We start from the raw sequence: 20,911 nt of genomic DNA, 5'->3' as shown, positions 1-20,911 counted from the left end.
ACGGTGAAAAAATAAAAATGAATAACACCGAGCAGTGATTCAGTTTAATCACTAGACGCTACAGATGTCGCTGCGGATTAACGCCCTAAATTCAGCGACTGTAAACATTCCATTACGATCCGTACGAATTTACGTGTGACGCGAGGCGTGTCCTATGCGAGGGTGTGCATGGAGTTACGCGCAGACTTGTGTTTTTCTTTCGTCGCGCAATAATTGTTATCAACGATAATTAAAGTTTCATCGAAAAAGTTTGAACGGTAAGTCTCGCCGACTATTTCTCGTATACTTCGTACAGCCGTATTATCGTTGGAAATATTTAGTAAATTCGTAGAACGATTTTACGTAGATATGAATTTATAAACTGCACTTTATTCTATATTTTTATAGGAGATAAAGAAACAATGAATTATGGAAAAAGATCACCGAGTATGGGAACGCCCTCGGTTTATTCTCACGTTACGTCCAGGAGTAGCGCGAATCTCAGATCCTCCAGATCTGTGCGAAGCGTTAAAATACCTTGGTATCAAAAACCGATATTAAAGCACGCTTATATATTAGACATCCAAAGGGGAGCTATGCTGGTAGCAGTATTCGCATTGGTATTTACTCAACGACGAAATTGACTTTACTCGCGATATTACATTTATATTTGCCATAACGGATTTGACGTCTTCCCGCAGTGTTTGTCATTTTTCACCGTATGTACGGCGATATTCGATATCTATTGCCTTTCTCAAGCTACGCCTGGTTCCACTCATTACGGATATTACATCATATCGTACGAATTTGTTTATATCGGCAATCAACACGGTACGTTGTGACATTATCGAACCATTTGACATTTTCCTACGTAAGGATCTTTCGAATATTCATGAAATTCATTAACGAGGTGTCTTTGTTTCAGTTCGTAACGCTCTTATAGTTTTTGCATTATTCTCCATTATGAGCGGAGTAGTCGTTTTTATTACTTCATCGATGCTTATTACCGCATTACGTAAGGAGTACGAAAAGAGGATGATACCGTGGTTGTACAGTTTTGCCGCATTTACCGTATTCCGTCTCTTCGCTTTCCTGTTCTTCAGTATCGTGAACGATTTGATATTTGCGTACAATATCATAATATGTTTATTGTGGATATTATTTATTTCATTTTCCGTCTACGGATGGTTAATCGTATATTCCCTATATATCGAACTAAGTGACCTCACTAGATTAGAAGATTTGGCACACTTGAGGGTAAGAACAATTTCAGAATTTTCGGGATGAGTCCGACCAAGCGATAAATGAAAAATGTCCGTTTCGTTTCAGATCGGTACTATGCAATCTTTGAACGCATCGACGACACATTCTATCGCTGGTTCTAGACCTACAACACCGCATAGCACGGTATCGACAATGCCAGTCAATTGATGTCAGCCGTATTAACGTAAGAAGTAAGAAGTCGTATATGCTTTTGACCGAATGCATCGTTCATGCATTCAAACTCTCATTGAAGCTCAAACATCGATTCCGTCCAAATATATACATATATATATATAGTATCGCGTTGTAAAGTGTAAGCAGTTAATATCGTAGCACGATCGGTACTGTTGTGCCGATAGTGATATAAAATCATAGCTTAAAATATGTATTATACGTGAAACATTGTAAGTATTTCGACAGATTTTTATAAATACGTATATTTACAAAAATTTCCATGTTTTGCCAGAGTAGTATAAATATATTTTTGATCGAGATCGAGCAAGAGTCGTGCGCAGTAGTCGTGCGCGATGATACGGTTACAGATTACGATTAAAGCGTTTTAATAATTACGATATATATTTTATTTGCATTTTCGTATATTTTCACTTTGGCATTCTTTAAAAGAACTATTTATATGGGAAATTATAAACCTAAATCGCGCGCTTATCCATGACCATGTGAAAACGCACGCAATCGGACGTGCGTGCTCGAGTTAAGAAAATATTTTATCAAATATTTTCCAAATCGTCCAAGTGCTGCCTACAAAGATGAATGTTTTCAAAATTTGATGCATCCAGTATAACCTGTAACGTAAAATGATTAAAAAGAAGATAAATGTTCCAAGATTTGTATACTAGTTAAAAAAAGAAAGAAATATTATCAATAAATATATCTTTTATATCTTGCAAACCGAGCTCGAGTACTGCAACGCAGTAGATTTACCTTTTCCACTTCAATTTGCTGCTCTCTAAATTATCTAGCTCGTCCTTAAATATATAAAGGCGTATTCCCTTGACATAATCCTGTAAATACATCTTCCAATCGAAATTGGCCATACTAAATTTAAAAAGTTGTTGATCCTTCGAATTTAATCTTTGCCACATGTTTTGTACGTTGTTGTTGATAAATATCCAATTTCCGGTGCTGAAGAACGCTATGACATCGCAAAAGTTGGTAATTTTTCCTATTATATTCCGCATTCTGTAAATCATTCGAACGATATCCTTGACGATCGTCTTTAATCAAGAAGAAAAAGGAGGAGGCGTTCGCTGTACCTTGGCTTCTGGCCGATGCAGATCAGCGCTGTATCCACGAGAATCGCGGGTATTAGGTGAAGGAATATAGACAAAAACTTGTAGAGCGACTTATATTTGGTCAGCGTGAGGGTTGGATACCACAGTATAGAGCTCGGTGGATAGCGAGCGACATGAGGATAAGTCATTTTATTATAGTCGAGCCACGTCAGAGGTGCGTCCACCGATGCTACGACGTTATAAATGAGCATGTCATTTCCTCTCCTGAAATCGTCATTACTCGTAATTATATGCGCGCAAAGACGAGAAATAGGATCGATACGTGGATATGTATTATTTATTTACCTATTTGTTTGCGTATAAATGTCCCACGCGGATGCGATCAAGGCATTTACGGTGATATCAACGGGTATTATATCGGCGATACTGTTGGGATCGCACTGCATCACCCTTAAAATACCGCTCGAAACGGCAGCGGCAATCCCGTTCGGTCCGTAGACGTTGTCGAGCCATCCTTTGATAGGTTCGTACGCCGTCGATATCACTGCGATCAACGACAACAACAACATACACACACATATTCGTTCTTGATATTCATTGAAATTTAATCAACGAAGGATCTTCGAGATCGCGTTTCGTTCCCTGGGGGAAGCTCCCGTCACGGGATTGGAAGCATCACGATTAATTTCGAAGAAAGTCATAGATATCGATTATTTCGGTATCTGATTTGCGGTTTGTATTTGTATCGAGTTTTACGAAAGGCTCGTCTCAGAGGAGTGGACGACATCGATTTTGGCGTTCGCGACGGCGTTAAAGATTCGAGCGACATTCTACTCATAGTGGCCAGATCCTCCTCGAAATCGGGATAATCCTCGGGATACATGGTTTCGAAGGGCGCGGTGTAACAAACGATTTGTTTCTTAGGATGCGCGACCGTATAGATAAGGGCGCAGATGAACAGGATACTTCTGCCGAGAAGCGTGAGAAGAAAGATACCGATGGCCATTGCGATTTGCCATAGGAAGGAGACGGTCCCGGTAACGAGGTACATGGCGATCGCCAAGCACATTTTTTCCCCGCTTATTAATTAACTTTTTCTTTTTTTTCATGCTTCAGATTTTTAACTCTGCCATTTTAGAAAACAAAAGGGTACTTCGTTTGAAAGGAGAAAAACAAAATATGGATACGTCGCGACAAAGGGTGACCGATTTGTAAGCACGTTGTTGGTTTACGAGCAAGCGTAATAGGTATCCTTTGCTTACCTATAGCAGGTCGAATTATTCCTATCGGTAGATTCCCGTGTTTCTCTCTTATGAGACTTTCCGCCATAGCCTTTGTGAACGTGTACGTGTTTGGCCATGTCTTTTTGATACTACGGACGCGACAGAAATGTCACATCAAAATATTGCGATACAGAGATTAGTAGCAACGCGATATCCCTCTTACCACTGAAACTTATTCTCTAGTTCTTCTTCCGACAATTCGTTCGTTGATCTTATCAGTTCCTCGTGATGAATGGAATACGCGTAGAAGCGTTCCTCGACTCGTTTTTCGAAGCAATTCGCGTAGGCCGTCGACACGTGAACCAACGCCTGCAAAATATTCATTTTCATTTTTTCCTCGATCGTCGTATCAAGCGCGCTGGATCAAGAGGAAAGAGGCAAAGGGGGGAAAAAAGAAACGAGAAGAAAAAAAGAAACAGCGAATAATATTTGCTGTCAGCTTGCTCCTCATTTGCATTCAATTTGTTCCTCTCAAGTTTGAACGTTGCGTCGACGAGCGTATAAGTAGTCGCACGGCGACGTTGCGTACGCGACGCGCTCAAATAATAATACTTTTGAGAAAGACACGCGCGGACGCACGTGAAAGCGCTCTACGGAGAGTTAGCGAATATTTGTCAAAAGAGAAAATGCGCGACGGTGTAAGAAAGAAAAAGATAACGAATATTACCTTCAGTTTCGGCATGGATTTGCACAGTTCCAATAGATCATTGGTACTCCGAACGTTTATGGCGGATGCGAGCTTCAGTTTCTCGTTGAATCGAACCGTCGCCGCCACGTGAAAGACCACCGACACCTGACATCGTCGAATGAAAATAGTGAAATGAGAATAACGGATTTGCCTCGTCGTTCCGTATATCATATAATAAACGAAAAGTTTTATCCAGGACGTTCACCTCGTTTATGAGTGTTCTACGATCTTCGGCCGAAATTCCTAGCTCCTCGACGCTACAATCCCCGCATATGGCCACGACCTTGTCCCGAAACTTCGGCACCTCTCTCTTTATTCGATCGAACACCTGAAATGCGTTTTCGAGCCTTTAGACATACGTACCTTCTCGTCGTATCGCGAAAGGTTCAACGCTCGATCGATTGCACTTACGCGATCCTGAAATAGCTCCTCTATCCGAGCTTGCGCATTTTTTCCCTTTTTTGGTCGCGTCAGTAGGTAAAGACGAGCAACGTGAGGGCAGCTTTGCAAAAGTTTCTCTATCAAGACTTTTCCTAAAAAGCCTGTTCCACCTGAAGGAAAAAAGAATGCGATAAAGAGGAAAAAGCAAAGGGCAAAGAGAGTTTCGTCGGAACATTCTTATTTATTTTCGTCGAAGCGATACCCGTTATAAAGATCTTCTGTCCCGCGTAAAATTCTTGAATAGGTGTCCCGCGCCGTTCGTTTTCGTCGAACGCGAGGTCCGAGATGTTATTGTTATTCGTTTCTCCCAAATCAGTCAGTTTCGTGCTCATTTTTTTCTGTATGTACAAAAAAATGATGATGACAATAATAACGAAAATAATAATAATAAAAGAAGAAGAAAAACACAAACATGTACGAAATCTCTTTATCGCTTTAGGCGATATCAAGATATGACGTTAGACGCGTTGATTATAAATGAACGTGCGAATATTTCAAGAGTCTCGCAAGAGGAAGTCGAAGATTGACAAAAAGAATTAATAATGTAATTTTTTTTCTTCCTCCTCAAACATCGAATACATTAGCGCTACTGGAGGAACGAATAAGAGATAAGATTATATCACATTTGCCATGTAAATTTCTTTTGGGAAGATGAAGTTACGCAAATAAAGATACATCGATTTTTATGTTTCAAATGCTTGGAAATTTTCGACGAGAGGATTTTTTTAGCGATGACTTTAATTCCAATCAACGCGGTACCCTTAAAGCAACGGTCGTAACGATTTCCAACGTATACGAGGAACGTTCGACTCCTTCCTTCTTATTCTCATTTTCTGCCTTTTCTCCCGAAGAAGACATCGCGTAAGATTGCAATCTGCTGCGCAATCGATTGAAATGTTGGTCTCCGTGTCAAGGGCGCGTGGAAAGCCAGCCCTGAGAGATCTCTCGACGAAGCCTTTGAACGCGTCGTCGTAGCTCGACACGTTCGACGAGATTCGATGTACAGTTACGCGCGTTACCGTTATTTAGAAACGAAACTAACGGATATATTTTTGCTTCGAACGACCAAACACTAGACGCTTGATCGCGATCAAGCGGATAAGTAATAAAAGTAAATATTATGGTAAACGTTATGGAAAAGAAACGGAGAATAATCAATTAAAGGAGTAGCTGAGCGCGTTGATATGCGTCCGCACGAATATTATGCAAGGATCGACGACTCTTTGGATCGGTCGAGACATCGATTGAAAATTCGATCGACTTACTCTCTACGTGCGACTTATGAATCGTAAATGCATCGTGAAAGTGTTGCCGTCGTACGACGGATGTCGTAAAGCGAACCTCTAGGTGGTTCTACCTGCTCGGTTGCCCATTCGGTGACCCGACCCGGGCTCTAATTGCGCAAACAATTTTTTCTGCATTTTCAACAGAACGCGCTACTTTTCCCTACACTCGTAAAGCACATTCGTCTCCGATAGGCACAATACGGACGCGGAACAGGCGCGAGCTGTAATCGACGTCGATCTTCATTCCCTAGGATGCGCGTACGATTCGAAACAAATCGATTTTTCTTTGACGTTGCGTATCAAGATTTAAACGACGTATCCAGATGGAAGATTTAAAAGAATTTTTCAATGTCGTAGTTTGGACGTTCTGGGCTAGCGGCTAAATACTCACCCGCGGATTTATGCGATCGTTTCAAGACGGCTGAACGTTGGTCTACATTTGATCGCAACGAACCGCGCGACCTTAAAACAAAAGCAAACAAAGTGACGAGCGAGGAGAACGGACGCAACGCGCTCGCGTGTGATACTTTTTCGCGCGAGGAATGTGCAACGCGTCGTCTTTTTCACCGATGACTTTTCAAAATAAGAAAACACCTTTGTCCTTTTTTCTCACTTCCACGCTGTTTTCCACGTCGTAAAATCAAACTTTTTTCTCCTTTGTCCAAAGAAACGAGAGAAAAGGAAGGAGGAACGGAAAAGAAAGAGAGAACTTATAGAATTAGAAAAGTCACTAACTTGATACGATTCCTTGTCCTGATTCAAGTCCAATGATATCGAAGAAAGGTAGCAGGAGGCGAATACGAGTACGGTACCAAGTTTCGAGGAAAACTGAACGGTGTATCAAATTCAAACATCGGTTTGTGATCTTTGACTCATCCCCCGATTATATATTTTTCTTCTTCTTGGTCTCCTCTTTTCCTGCGCCTTCTCCAATGGAAGACGAAGATCGACTCTATCGACTTTTGATCTCATTAATCTCAACACCGCGTGTTCCCACTTTCGAGCTTTCAGACTCCCCTTCCCTTTCTCCTCTCTCTCTCTCTCTCTCTCTCTCCTCCCCACCCCACCCACACACGCTTTCTTTCTCACTTACTTGCCGTAAAGTTCACGTAAGAGTCACGTACGACGGGGACGACTCTTCATCTCTTTAAGATTTTTCGTCTTTTTATCTTAGTCAACAAGTTAGAGCACGAAACCTTGAATTCTAGTCGACAACTCGAGTGACATTTCAAAGGCGAATGAGGGTCAAGATGCTCGTTTAAGCGACCTGCTTCTCCTCCTCCTCATCTTCCTTATATTGTTATCCAATTTTTTCCATTTATTCTCGCACTTTAAATACGCGCGCAAAAACGTTTCTATATACGCGATTTTTCCTACGCGATTGGATGAGTTCGCTGAAAACGGAAAGCTTGTCTTACCGACGTCAAATTATATACCCAAGTACGTACGAGCAAAGTGTCTCGAACGATGAAACGAACCGAGACTTACGATTTATGTCGTTGATACGTAAGAAGCTGAACGAGCATAAACATTCCAAATGTCGCGGAATCCATTTCGGAAAAATTAGTACGGCATAGCTTGTACGAGTAATTTAAATGTAAGTGAAAAAATATCTAATACAAAAATTCCAAATGTCTCCAAATTAATGCATTTTTTCTTTTCTTTTTTTTTTGTCGCAATTCGACACGTGGTTAGAAATTAAAAAGTACGGGCGTATTTAACTCTTTTCTCGTGACTCCCAGTTCCGAAGATCGTAACTAAAGACCGTTACTTTAAAATCATCTCTCTTCTTTCTTCGTCAGTCTAGAACGAGAAAAATGTGTAAGGATTGTTCCACGCAAATGGCTGACTCAATCGTATGTACATTTTTTGTCGAACAAAGCTATTCGCTGGATCGATGGAACCTATTCAGAATTATTAACGAGACAGGGAAAAAGAAAGAAACTAATTCGGCATCCTTTGGTTTACTCGCGGTCTACGAACGATACTTCAAGAGTTGGAACTTTCTCTATCGACCTGTTGTGTCACCTTTATGACATCATAATTCCGGTCGAAACCTGACTTAACGAAACAATTATTAACATGGACTGCATACTTAGACACTGTAACCGTTCGAATAGAGATACTAATACCGCGTATTACATTTTCCAGAATTGGCGACTTAATTAATTTAAATTAATTCCAAAGGAATTCGTTAGGAATAACGAATGAGACATATTGAATGGATCTCTGTCAGTAGAGCTCATTTTCAACAACAATACCTATATTTTTGGCACTGTTTACTCACCTCCGATATATTACCTCGAATAGACGCCTTTATAAAGGCCACTGCGAAGTTGTTAAACATTTAATGTCATCGCGACATGTGTGTTTGATCAATGGAGTAACATGACCTACCTGGTTTGAAGATACAAACAGCCCTAATTTTTTTGTCACTGGCACGACAGCCAGCATATATGACGCGCATACTTTAATCTGCTCGAGCAATATTTTATTCGTAACACGTCCTTTTCTCTACCGTCAATTTCGTCGATACCTCTATCGCGACCTTGAGTCGGTTCGTTTACTTTTTAATCCGAATACCCGAATAAAAATAATTTCGAATATTGAAATACACTCTTAATTCGCGATCGAGTGGTCGATAAGGACACGTGCTTGCGAGCGATACAAGGGAAAAACGATCGATCGCACATTCGAAACGGTGATCTGCGAATTTCTACGTCTACGTGCATCGGAGCGACGAAAAAAATCTCTTCTAAGTAAAATATCACTCCTTCCGCGTTTCTTGTTTCGACTAATTTAATTAATAAATTCGCTTTCTTTATTCGATGAATCCAAATTAGGAGAGAGCTTTACATTTAACGTCATGATAAAAGATAAAAGATCTAAACGGAGTACTACTACATTCGGATACTCGAACATCCGAATAGTAAGACTTCTAGTTTGTAAGATCTATAGTTATTAGCGAATACCTGTTAGAAAAAATCTGACTTGTTTTTTTACCTTGGTTTTTGACCGATGAACGGTCAAACAAAGTCCATTATCAGAATTCCTGGTAAGACGTGAAATATAAGATAAGCAAAGGAAGTTAAAGACAAATTTATTGATCGTCGTAGGCATCGAAGTGCGATAGCGTATGTTTTTGATATTTGTTTTTTGATTAACAAATTTCAATAGCAAATCCATACAGTTGTGATATCCATATTGTACGATTGATCTAAAATGGAAAATAATTTTGATTTGGTACACGCGCATCTCCTTTAGGACACGCTGTCTTGTTATTTACGTTTGTGCTAATGGAACGACATTATGTTGCAAATAAACTGGGAAGTATGTGTATATACGTATGTACGTATATACGTCTTGGAGCGTACAACAACAATTTTTCTTTATACGTTCGCATTTATAGCTATATAATGAACCGAGATACTGATTTATTCGCCAAGGTCGCTTCGATCTACGCACGATTCTATTTATCCTACCGGCGACATTTTTGTCCACTTCAAGACCACTTGTACCGAGACACAGAATGGTCTTGAATAATTTAAATTCGAATTTCGTTCTTTCGAATTTATTCGAATTTAACGGTTTTCATCGACTCGTCGTGCGCTATTCCAATTTTCCTGAAAAGTTCGCATTTTGGAGTTTTTTTCTGCTCTCAAACGTGCAGGCCGAATAATATATACGTACGCGTAAATATTATTATTTTACTCTTACTCGTCAATCTTAGCTATGTTCAATTGTAACACGTTCTAATCAATCCGACCGACATTCCGGTTATCGCTCTGCTTGCCAACGGCGATTTTCGAGGGTTGTTGGAGTCTGTAAACGTGACAAAGCACCATTCTTTTTTCTACCTAAAGATTACGAACATTTGTTGAAAGAAATAACATTATTATACACGATTTGTCTACGGCATAATAACTTATAAATCCCGATACCGTAATATCGACACCGCCATATTTGACAAATGAACGAAGGTCTCTAAGATTTTTACGTCCGGTTTTTCTTATATCTTTGCACGACCATCGAGCATTCTCAAATATTGAACTTGCTCTCGTCGTAAAATATTACATTCTTTCGAAATTCTATAGGTTTGGGAATGAATTTTTTTAACAAATCGATTCATTGTTCTCGCGTATAGTCGTCTCCCGACTATGCGGCCATTGTAATGGGATAGTGTGACAGACTTGATAATAAAATACGCAAACATGTTATCACAAATAAAACGGACTTGTTAATTAGATTGATGAAAGAGAGAAATATCGTAAAGATTATTTTTAACAAATAATAGAATCGATACGAAAGAGACTTGCGAACACTAACAATATCGCACACGCACATGCACATTCACGCGCGCGAGCGTGATATATTGCCTACAAAAAATTATTAACGTTTATGACGCACGTCAATAAGTTTACGATAGCAATTAATTCACAGAATCGTCTATTTTAACTACAAGTGATAATTTAAGTAGTTGTCGTCTCTTTTTTTTATAGTTTCATTCGTTCAAATTAAAAAAAAAAAAAAAATTCTAAAGAAAAGACACAAAAAGTTCTCTTCATTATCTATTTATTTTTCGTATTCCTATCAATCACCTTCATATAATTTAATAATTCATTGTAGTAACCGGCAAATGACAGGAAGGATCTCTGTTATCGTCGCGCCTGAACTTATTTATAACAAACCTGTCTACTTGTCGTGTACGTGTAGCAAAAACGCACCTTAAATAATACGAAGTTCGATAAGTTTTCAGCTTCGATCTCTATCGAATATTACTTCTTAATCTTAATATTCGCTTTTCCACACTATTGCATTGATTCTTTCTTTTATTCTTTAAATTGCGAAAAATATATATTTATTCGCAAGCTGTACGTAGATATCACATAATTGAAATTATAATAATGTTCGGAAAGTTGAAACGAGTTTCGGGTAAAAACAGAAACGAGCGTTTTGCCTATTGCTCAAACTTTTCTTTATTTCGAATACATACATAAATATGTTGCGTTAAGAAAATTTATAACTTCCTGTTAAATATATTATATAATTTAACGTATAGAAAGAATGTACATTACCTTGAGCATGTATCATTAATGCTCGGACTATCGACTCATTATCAAAAAAAGAGAAGATAAAAGAGAGAGAGAGAGAGAGAGAGAGAGAGAGAGAGAGGGAGAAGAAAAAAGTAGCGACGCACGATGCATTAATTATTTTTTGTTGTATCTTCCTTCTATTCTCGATTGATTGATTTATCGTTGTTGTCTAATTTTCTCACAAAGCATGAACGCCTAGATGAGATTACATTGACAATAATCAGATTCGATAAATTGACTTGGTAAGTAAGCAGCCAGACATTTCCAATGGCAAATTTAAAAAAGAAAACGAAGAACCTATCGATTCAATACGACTAATCGAATATACGAATTTTTTTGCTCGGAATAACGTCGTTTCTATCGTATTATAGATTTACATAGCGACGAACGAATAACTCAACACTTTCGAATTTTGGATATTCGTTCCAGGCGCCATCCTAACTTCGTGCAATGTAGGAATTCGAGGTTTTCGGAGGGATCCTATCCTGGGGCTGGTACCTTAGATTAATTGTAAATATATTAAATTCACTTAATACTCGTAGAAACATATTTCTAAACTTTAGACGCTTTTTTCTCCGACCCTTTTACGCTGGCAAAAAAATTACAAAAACGACTAGCCCGTCGATCGACATAATATATTATACAAACGTTTGTTTCCGTATATCGAACATACCGTATCGCATATTAAAAGGACTAGATTCGATACTTTATCTCGAAAATTTATTGTTCCAATGAAAATCGATATTTAGTCAAGGAGCATCATTTCTTTTTCAACTCTCGTCGCAAATTTTTTACTTCGATCATTTCAATAGCAACGGTCTTACGGATTAAGAGTCCATTTGAAATATTTTTTCAGATGGACCTACGGCCTGTAATTTATTGTCACTGTCAAGTGCGAGAATAACAATCGTTCGCCGTTAACTACTTCGTAATGAAAATACAAAAATAAGCATACTTTTCTTGAAATAACATGTGGCTTGATAAATGACAAATCGCAATACGTCCGTTCGAGGTTTCGCGGACGAAAATCGCGAACGTCGTATCTTTCACCCATCGCCCCGCCCAGCCCCATTAATGAGAGATCCCTTAAATACGTGAAATCTTTGATTCGTACTTTGGCGAAAGCATACATTATGATTATTCTTTTTTCTTGTACGGCCACCGGAATTTGGCCACCTCGCTTCTTTTATGCGTATCCGAATGTTACAAGCACTCTGGAAATCATAGTCCACGTGATGATAAGAAAGACGCAGGCGACAACAAGTTTCAATGTTTGATGCATCCAGTAAAGCCTTGAAAATTCAAAAGCGATCGTTAACGATGGAAGAGCGATGAAAAAGGATGAACGCAAAGAAAAAAGAAAAAAAGAAAAAGATACCTTTGCCATTTAATACGAGCTTGTGGAACAGTTTCAATGGGATCCTTCAAGATATATATTCTTATTCCTCGCAGATAGCTTTGAAAGTAGGTATCCCAAACGACTTCTTTCATATCGCAAAAGAACAGTTTACGATCTTCGCTCGTTAACTTCCTCGTCAGTTCGTTCAATCTTTCATTCGTAAATTTCCATTCGGTTGTAGAGAAGTGACTGAGTACGTCCATAAATTTGTGAATTTTATTGTATATCTTGAGTAACCTTGAACACAGGAAGACTCGCATGAAATTTTTTGGCCGTTTCCTTTCATTTCGTCCTAATATACATTTCCTTTAGAAAAGAAGATAAAAGATTTACCTCGGTTGCTTGCCCATGCACAATGCGACCGTATCGATTACGAGAGCCGGTAATAGATGTAAAAAGTAGACGTAAAAGAGATGGACCAGACGATACTTTGTATTTCTGAAGCTATAATACCAAATCGATTCCTTAGTCGGTACCAATAGTCCGTACTTGGCAGACATGTCTTTCAATTCGTCGTAAGTGATTGGATTGTCCTTAGACACGTAATTATAAATGGGAGTATCTTCGTTGGATCTGAAATATCGCGTGTAAGAGTAAGTTGGGCGACTTACTAATCTTTTCTTGTTTTCTAATCTTTATTCGATTCGATCGCGTAATTTCCGAGTAAAATTTTCCGAGCAAAGGAAATCGATCGATCGAACGATACCTTCGATTATTGGCAACGTCCCAGGCGCTAGCGATTAGCGCATTGATCGTCAAATCTCCGGGTACCAAGTTCGCTTTTATCGATCCATCGCAATGATGAGATCGTATCAGTCCCATTCCAGCGCCTGCTGCAATTCCTATTGGTCCGTACATATTATCGATCCATCCTGGAATGGGTTCCTGATACGTAGATATCACTGGGAATATTATTTTTCGTTAATCGACACGAATTATTTATTCTTTTGTTCCATAAGAATAACTGTCCATAGGAATAATACCAACCAACTCCTGGACGAAATATTCCAATCGGTATCGAGCCAGCCTGCTTTTTTACTACGTTCTCGGCGACCGATTTCGTGTAAACGTAAGTGTTTGGCCATGTTCCAAGTAATCTAAAATCAGAAAGATGTCTCTTTTTAAATTAGAAGACGCGCAAACGATCGATAGGTAAACGTACTGCGGTGTAATATCGTCGAGCAATTTCTCGTCCATGCAATCCATCAAATCGATCAACTTGTCCGAATCTATCGGCGGATCGTAAAACCTCTCCTCGATCGGGTTGTGGAGGCAATTCGCAAAAGCGGTGGATACGTGAACGAAACTCTGTAAAAGATATCAAAGATAACGAGTATCAAAGTCTTGGCCTTTCTTCGTCGAAAGAGCCTGCCGGTGGTCATCGGCAAACGTATACGCGGGACAACAAAGTCGGTACCCTTAGTTTCGGCATTTCTTTGAACAAGTTTATCGCATCCTTCAGACTTCGAACGTTGATAGCCGTCGCCGATTTTATTTTCTCGTTGAATCTTACGGTCGCGGCGACATGAAAGACGATAGAGACCTCGCGCATGAGCGTAGCTCTGTCGGTCATCGAGATACCGAGATCCGGCAGAATGCAATCGCCCTCGATGGCCACTATGCGATGTCGGAATTTCGGTTGCTCCTCTCTCAGCGTCGAAAACACCTGAAGAAGAGCGCACGCGTTATTACCTCAACGGAAGAATTTTCTTCTTCTCATCCACCGAGTTGTATGTTTTGTTACTATTTTTTTTTTGTTACAGTCGAATCTAACGTGAAATCGAAGACGGAAATAACAATCGATCGATCGATCGAAGACGACTCACCGGATCTTCGATCATTTCTTCCGTGCGCTGAAGAACGTCCTTCCCTTTTTTCGAACGTATCAGAACATAAATGCAGCTGATACCGGGACATCCCCTCAACAATTTCTCGATTAATAATTTGCCGAGAAAGCCCGTGCCGCCGGTAACGAATATACTTTGGCCGTCGTAAAACTCCTGAATGACCGTAAGCTTCTCGACGTTCTCGACGGACGATTGCATATCCGTTGGCGCGTACTCCGTCGGGGTACCAGCTCTCGAGCCGCTTTCGGCGACTGCCACTTCCTGTCCGCCCGCTTCCAACAGCACTTCCACCATTTCTACTTTTCCCGATTGATCTGTAAACGTAAACGTAAACGTAATCGTAAACGTGGCCGTAAACGTAGCCGTAAAACGCCGCCGTAAAAAGCGTAGCCGTAAAAAGCGTAACCATAAAGAACGCAACCGTAAACCTAGAGATATCTATTTCTCTAACCGTACTCGTTGATTTCGATATCGTTTCTTTTTCATCGCTTTCACGCGACTCTTTTCATACGCTCCTAGAATCAAATCGATAATCCTACTATACTCGACGACAGAGCATCCACGCGCAACGCGGACGCGAAGCTCGAATGCCCACTTGACGTTTCCTCGGAGATGCGAGAGTAAACGATACAACGAAATGGAAAACGTTAAATGTCTCCGAAGCGATCTCCGTCTTAATCGGTACATCACGGTCTATCGTCGCTATATTTTTTTTCTTATCTCGTGCAAGACGAAAGAAATGATTTCCCACGGCAAGTCGACCGTTCGACCAGCCTTGTAACGTGCAATTCGCGAAAAGAAATTGACACGATGCGTCTTAGAGAGGCGAGTGAAAGTCGACGGTAAAGTTGGTTCGTTTCGTTCGTCGAAATACTATCTAGATACGATGCAAGAAGTCGAACGCACGAGAGACCGCACGCAGCATGTATAATAACATTTAATTCGCGATATACGTTCTCGCGGATCCGTCAAGATCGTTTCACCGATAGTTTTACCTGCAAACGTTTCAACGTCTTTATTTTCTCGAAAAGATACTCGGTACGATGGCTTCGGCAAAGGCAAGCGCGTACGAATCGCGAGATCGTTCCTAGTGAGAAAATATTTTGATCCGTGGACGGAGTAGAAAAATAAGTCGATCTTTGGACGCGACGCGACCTTTAAATCTATTGTTTCGACGACGACGCTGGAGAGCCGCGTTGTCCCGTCACTTTGCGCTTCTTTCGGTCGTGTGATCAACTGTTTTGTTATCGATCGTTCGCTCGCTCGCTGTATCCCGTACCGATGGCTTTAATCGTCATATAAATAATCATTAATATTTCGTATTGATTCTTGACTTTGCTTATATTACGCAGCTCAGTGAAGAACGAGGAACCAATAATTTATACGGCGTGACAAAGTATACACGGAACTCCGTTTAAATGGACGAATACGTTTTCTTTTCGGTCAATAAGCTAAATGAAAAAGTATTATTCGTCGGCAACGGGATTGACACAAGCACGTTTAATTTTCGACCGGTCGTACGACGTCTGTCAATAATAGTCTCGCACGAACAAATCAAGAGAGAGAGAGAGAGAGAGAGAGAGAGAGAGGGAGAGAGAGAAAGAAAAGGAATGCGAGATTTCTCACAAGCACATTGTATTTAATCATCTTGACGTTAATAGTCTGGAAAAACACGTGTTCCTTATTAACCGTTCAAACATGCCAGTTTCGAGTTATAACCGCGAGGTTAACCGTAAACGTTTAACGTTCGTCGCAACGCGTCGATCATATTTGTTCGAATCTCATCCATCTTCTTCAATGGGAAACGTTCTCGATTGGAAAGTACGGTACTGAAGGCTAATAGCGAATAGACGGTATCTATAGCTTTTTCGAGGTGGATTTCGATCGAACGGTGTTCTTTTCCTTTTGGCTTCGTCGCGCGTCTACTTTTTTTTTTCTTCTTCTTCTTCTTCTTTCCTTTGAATCGTTAAGGAACCCGTCAACGGAAGACCTTACATAAGGCGACGCAAAAGGCGAAAAGGCAACGGAGAGCGTAAAAGATCGTAAGAAATCGGAGGGACGAGTACCTAGGTGGGCAATCGATTTTTCGCGCGTCGCTCGATCAGCGCCGAGTTCGGAGTAAAAGTCCGCGTCTGGAGTCGCGGCACGGTCGTTAAGATGTAACGCGGAAGACTCGCACCGCGATTACGCAAACGGGCCTAAACGATAAAAACGAAGGATCCTACGAGGATCTTGATCGGAGCGTACGACGGCGAATACACGCTCGTAAGTACTTGGAAGGAAAATACGCGTCCGATGCCCTTTCGATCCTCGACCAAGCGCGCGCGTGAAAAGCATACGCGTCTCTTTTATTATGCAAGCCAAGAGTTGAGAAAGAAAGAGATTAGGAACGATTACGATTTCATATCGTACAGGCGAGGTTAAAATATGAGAAGAAAGTAGATATTCGGTTGGATACGTCGAAGGAGGCGCGGCTTTTTCCTCGAAGATATCTCAATAGAAAAACGATAAACGAAAACTTCTCGACGGGCTCGTACGTAAAGCAACGACGCTCGTCGCGTTCGTTACGCGATAAAATTACGGGAAAGTAATTTACAAAACGGCGAGCCTCCTGCGTTTCCTTCGTCTAAAAATACGTATTACATGGACGTGCCTCGCGTCGCGAACTACCATTTTTAGCACTTATAAAATATGCGGAAATCTGCGGATAACGTTGATATAGGAAAAGCATAAGCGCGAGTGCCGTGCATAATCCGAGAACGATAATAGGAAGGAAGTCGAACGAAAAAAGAAAGTTACGCAGCGGTTGCGCGGTTCGCGCAGGCGCGAAGGAACGCGCGCGGATTTAATTACCGGTTGCAGTCTCCTTTATACTTCTCTCCTCTATTCTATTCGATCCAGACCGAGCTCTCGAACGAGAGTTTCTAATCTATCCGCGGCACTTCCGCGATGGATCTAGGGGAAGGAATTCTCGACGTACGACGAGCAAGATTTTCAACGGAGCGGAAGAAGAGAAAAGAAACGTAAACGTTTACGTCCTGACGTCGTCGAGAGGATTTCAGCGAACAAAGGAAGAAGTCGCTTCTCCGAATCTTCGGAACGCGCGGGAGACAGGTGTCAAGGTCTCGAACGAAGGATTTACGGATTCTCGCTCCTTCGATTCGCTTTTTCTCCCGAGTTCCGCCTACGTACGTACGTACGTACGTACCTCGGTACATACGGTATGCGCGACGTCGCAAGACGCGACTCGCGAGCTCGTCTCGAACGAGCAACCCTAATTTGCACATAATACGAATAATACCGTCTATAATATTTTATACGACAGCTATCGTCGCCATAACAAGGGGAACTTCCGAATGAATCACGGCCAATTACGCGGCAATGTGTAATCTATTATGAAAGACACGTGTTCCGTTAATCCTTAAAACTCCGTCTTTTCGAAGAGGCACATTCGATTAAAGTCGTCAACCGTTAAACCCATTTAGGCGAAACTTTTTAACGACAGATCCGTAAAAGCGGATAAAATCCGCGGAGTAGGTTAGCGACACGAGTATCTACCGATAAGAAACGAGGAATAATCGCGAGGACAACGAAAGTACATCGATCGTACTTGCCGGTAATATCGTTCGTAAATATCGTTCTTCTCGCGTCGTCTATCTCGTCGGGTCTCGTCTCTACGAATTCTCGTCGAATCCTCGTCGAATCGAAGCTAAAGTTTCACTAACCTTATTCGAGCTCCCGCGAAAGCGATACGCGCTCACGTATACGCGCAATCGTAAGGAGAAGTGCGATCACAGTCAACCACCGCAGCTTTCTCTCGTAGCTTGGTTTCTTCCTCTTTCGAGCCTCTACTACTCCTCGTATTTTTCAACAATTCGATCTTTCCTTCTCTCGTCGATCGTTTCGATTTTTTACTTTTACCTTTTTCTTCCGGTCGTTTGCGATATTCGTGTATTACTATGGTTACTACCACCACTCCTCCTGCTACCGCTTGCTACGTTTAATATGTATCAATTAACGAGCGCAATGGATTTGTGAGAGAGAGAGGGGGAGGGAGGAAAAGGGAAAGACGGAATTAAAAAAACGGAGGAAAAGAGAAAACGTTGAGAAAAATTTCAGGTCCGAATTGTTGCGATATCGATCGACGACTGAGCCCAGAGAAGCGCAACGTCGGCTAAAGAAGTAAACCACGGTTGTTGTACGACATGATACCGCTCGCAACGAAGACAGACTTTGTATTTATCAGGTGGACGGACAGTGCGAAAAGCGACGTTACTGCGGAAGAAGGTGGTGGAGGTGGAATAGGAAGAGGAGTGGAAGTTACTTTGTACCTCTCCTTTCTATCACGACCATTATCCTTCCCCTCCGTATTGTCCACTCTCTCTCTCTCTCTCTCTCTCTCTCTCTCTCTCTCTCTCTCTCTCTCTTTGTTTTCTTCTCGCGCGTCAGTCAGCGTTTTCGCGTTTTAACACCTTGCAAAGCGATTCGAAAACGTACGCTCGAGAAATAACGTAAACGCGTGGACGTTAACAATTTCTATGTATTTAATATCGATCAAATCGGCTCGTTGGAACGATAGTTAAACGTAAAACCGTTATTAAGAAACCGTTAACAAGCGAAAAAAGTTTCCTTTTAAAAAGAAGTATCTCCGCGTATATCGTGTTATGAATCGATCGGCACGTTCGTTTAACACGTACGTGACTATCCTTTACATTCTAATAAATTTTCTTTAATAATCGTCTTACGTTCGTTCCTATCTTCTGTATCTGCGAATAAGAGATAAAGAGACGTTTTCGAGAAACGTACAACGGCGTGAAAAAGCATTGCGATTGTCTGCGAATAAAATTAATTATGTTTTGATACGTTTAAGGTACGAGCTCGGTATCGTATATCGTATTACTATTAAAGTCACGAAACGCGTCGAGCAAAAAAATTACACGATATTATACACGATATATAAATGATTCGACATCGGCGTTGATTCGCGTTACGCTTTTTTCGTTGCTATATATTTGCTCGTTGGAATATTCTTGAAGCAAGATTCGATAAATATTGGAACGTTGGTACTTTTCTAAATCGATCCTCTTTTTCTTTCGAAAAAAAGGACCTCTCGCGATCTCGTCGCTCTTTCGTGAAAACGGGAGAAAAAGAAGGAGGAAAAGAGGAAGGAGAAACGTTGAAACTTACTTCGAGGATTTTCCTTTATTCTCTTAATAGAACTCGTCTCTGTCGCGCGTTTCCCAGAACTTGATTGAGAATTCCGTTATTCCGTACCACTTTCAAAACTTGCTCGTACGTCTTCTCCAGGCGACATAGGTAGTGGAATAGATAGTAGATTAACGCAGTTATCGTAGATAAGAAAGAGTCGGCATTGCGTACATTAATGCGAATATCTCGATTTCCCTCCCCCTCGATTCGAAAATACACCTTTGAGGTCGAATCGTTAAATCCTCGTCTTTGCGTGATCGCACCGATCTGATACTCCGAATTATTCCTCTTTCTTTTAAAAAAAAGTACCGTTACGATTGAGACGAAACGACCGATCGAAAAGTAGTAACCTAGAAACGGTACGATTCTACGACAGCCGATTCTAGGCCTCTATGAAAATATAATGTATGCGTATCTCGTGAGATAAGATCGATCGGCTGCTTATCGTGTACCGAAAATTAATTAAAATTAAACGGATACGTTTGTTCTTCTTGCTCTCTCTCTCTCTCTCTCTCTCTCGTCGAAACAAACGTCTTTTTATGCGATCAAACCGGCGTGGAATATTGAAATTTCTCCGTTACTCAAACGCCTCTTCTGCCTCGAGATTTCTCGAAGCGTGATACACGGTTCGACGGACCGAGCGAGCGAGCGAGCGAGCGAGAGAGAGAGAGAGAGAGAGAGAGGACTCATGCCGACTACGTTACGTTAGATATTTTCTTATAAGGGAAATACTCGGTATTCGTTGACTCTCACTTCGATTCATTCCTCGATGCATCGTTCGCCCTAACGAACGACCTGGACTGACTCTATGATGCATTACTGTACGAGTACGTAATTATCGAGTGCACCGTTACGATACTGCTCGAAGACTGGCTTACAGTGCCATCTAGATATCAAAGTTTAAGCACGAAAAATAAGGATAACTCGATAAATAATCTCGAGAAAAATCCGTTTACGCGATTTAATTATAATGGACGATTATCAAAGAGGAATCAAACGAGAGTCGTTTGCAAATTCACGTTTGAAACAAAACGATGCCAATCGGGAAAGAGATACGTTCGTTCTTAGAAATGGAAGCTGATCGCAGACGATCGTTTATGAGAATGATCGTTGCATTACGACAAAGTGCTTGTTAACGAGCTCGTTAAGGAACTTGGTCGTCTTCGTAGTC

At 40.9% G+C, this 20,911-nt stretch overlaps 2 protein-coding genes across 2 annotated transcripts; one reads left to right on the top strand and one right to left on the bottom strand.

Moving 5' to 3' along the window:
* Nucleotides 1–68: 68 nt before the first annotated feature.
* On the top strand, nucleotides 69–2,155 carry LOC127066047 (uncharacterized). The gene is made up of 5 exons (XM_050999281.1): nucleotides 69–257; nucleotides 388–599; nucleotides 681–810; nucleotides 905–1,236; nucleotides 1,309–2,155. The coding sequence occupies exons 2-5, from the start codon at nucleotides 402–404 to the stop codon at nucleotides 1,408–1,410; spliced, it is 762 nt and encodes a 253-aa protein (XP_050855238.1). The 5' UTR covers nucleotides 69–257; nucleotides 388–401; the 3' UTR covers nucleotides 1,411–2,155.
* Nucleotides 1,662–20,844, bottom strand: LOC127066212 (uncharacterized). Its single transcript, XM_050999639.1, has 20 exons — nucleotides 20,494–20,844; nucleotides 14,512–14,846; nucleotides 14,103–14,351; nucleotides 13,848–13,993; nucleotides 13,673–13,782; nucleotides 13,392–13,587; nucleotides 13,019–13,258; nucleotides 12,665–12,922; nucleotides 12,476–12,578; nucleotides 6,929–7,033; nucleotides 5,110–5,245; nucleotides 4,878–5,017; nucleotides 4,672–4,794; nucleotides 4,446–4,571; nucleotides 3,942–4,087; nucleotides 3,758–3,867; nucleotides 2,841–3,039; nucleotides 2,517–2,759; nucleotides 2,185–2,442; nucleotides 1,662–2,045 (listed from the first exon to the last, which is right to left on the bottom strand). Exons 1-20 carry the CDS (start codon nucleotides 20,555–20,557, stop codon nucleotides 1,955–1,957), a joined length of 3,378 nt encoding a protein of 1,125 aa, XP_050855596.1. The 5' UTR covers nucleotides 20,558–20,844; the 3' UTR covers nucleotides 1,662–1,954.
* Nucleotides 20,845–20,911: the final 67 nt, after the last annotated feature.

Source organism: Vespula vulgaris, chromosome 9, assembly GCF_905475345.1.
Source record: "Vespula vulgaris chromosome 9, iyVesVulg1.1, whole genome shotgun sequence".
Taxonomy (NCBI): Eukaryota; Metazoa; Arthropoda; class Insecta; order Hymenoptera; family Vespidae; genus Vespula; species Vespula vulgaris.
Note: the sequence above shows the minus strand (reverse complement) of the source record. Positions and strands in the feature narration are given on the sequence as shown.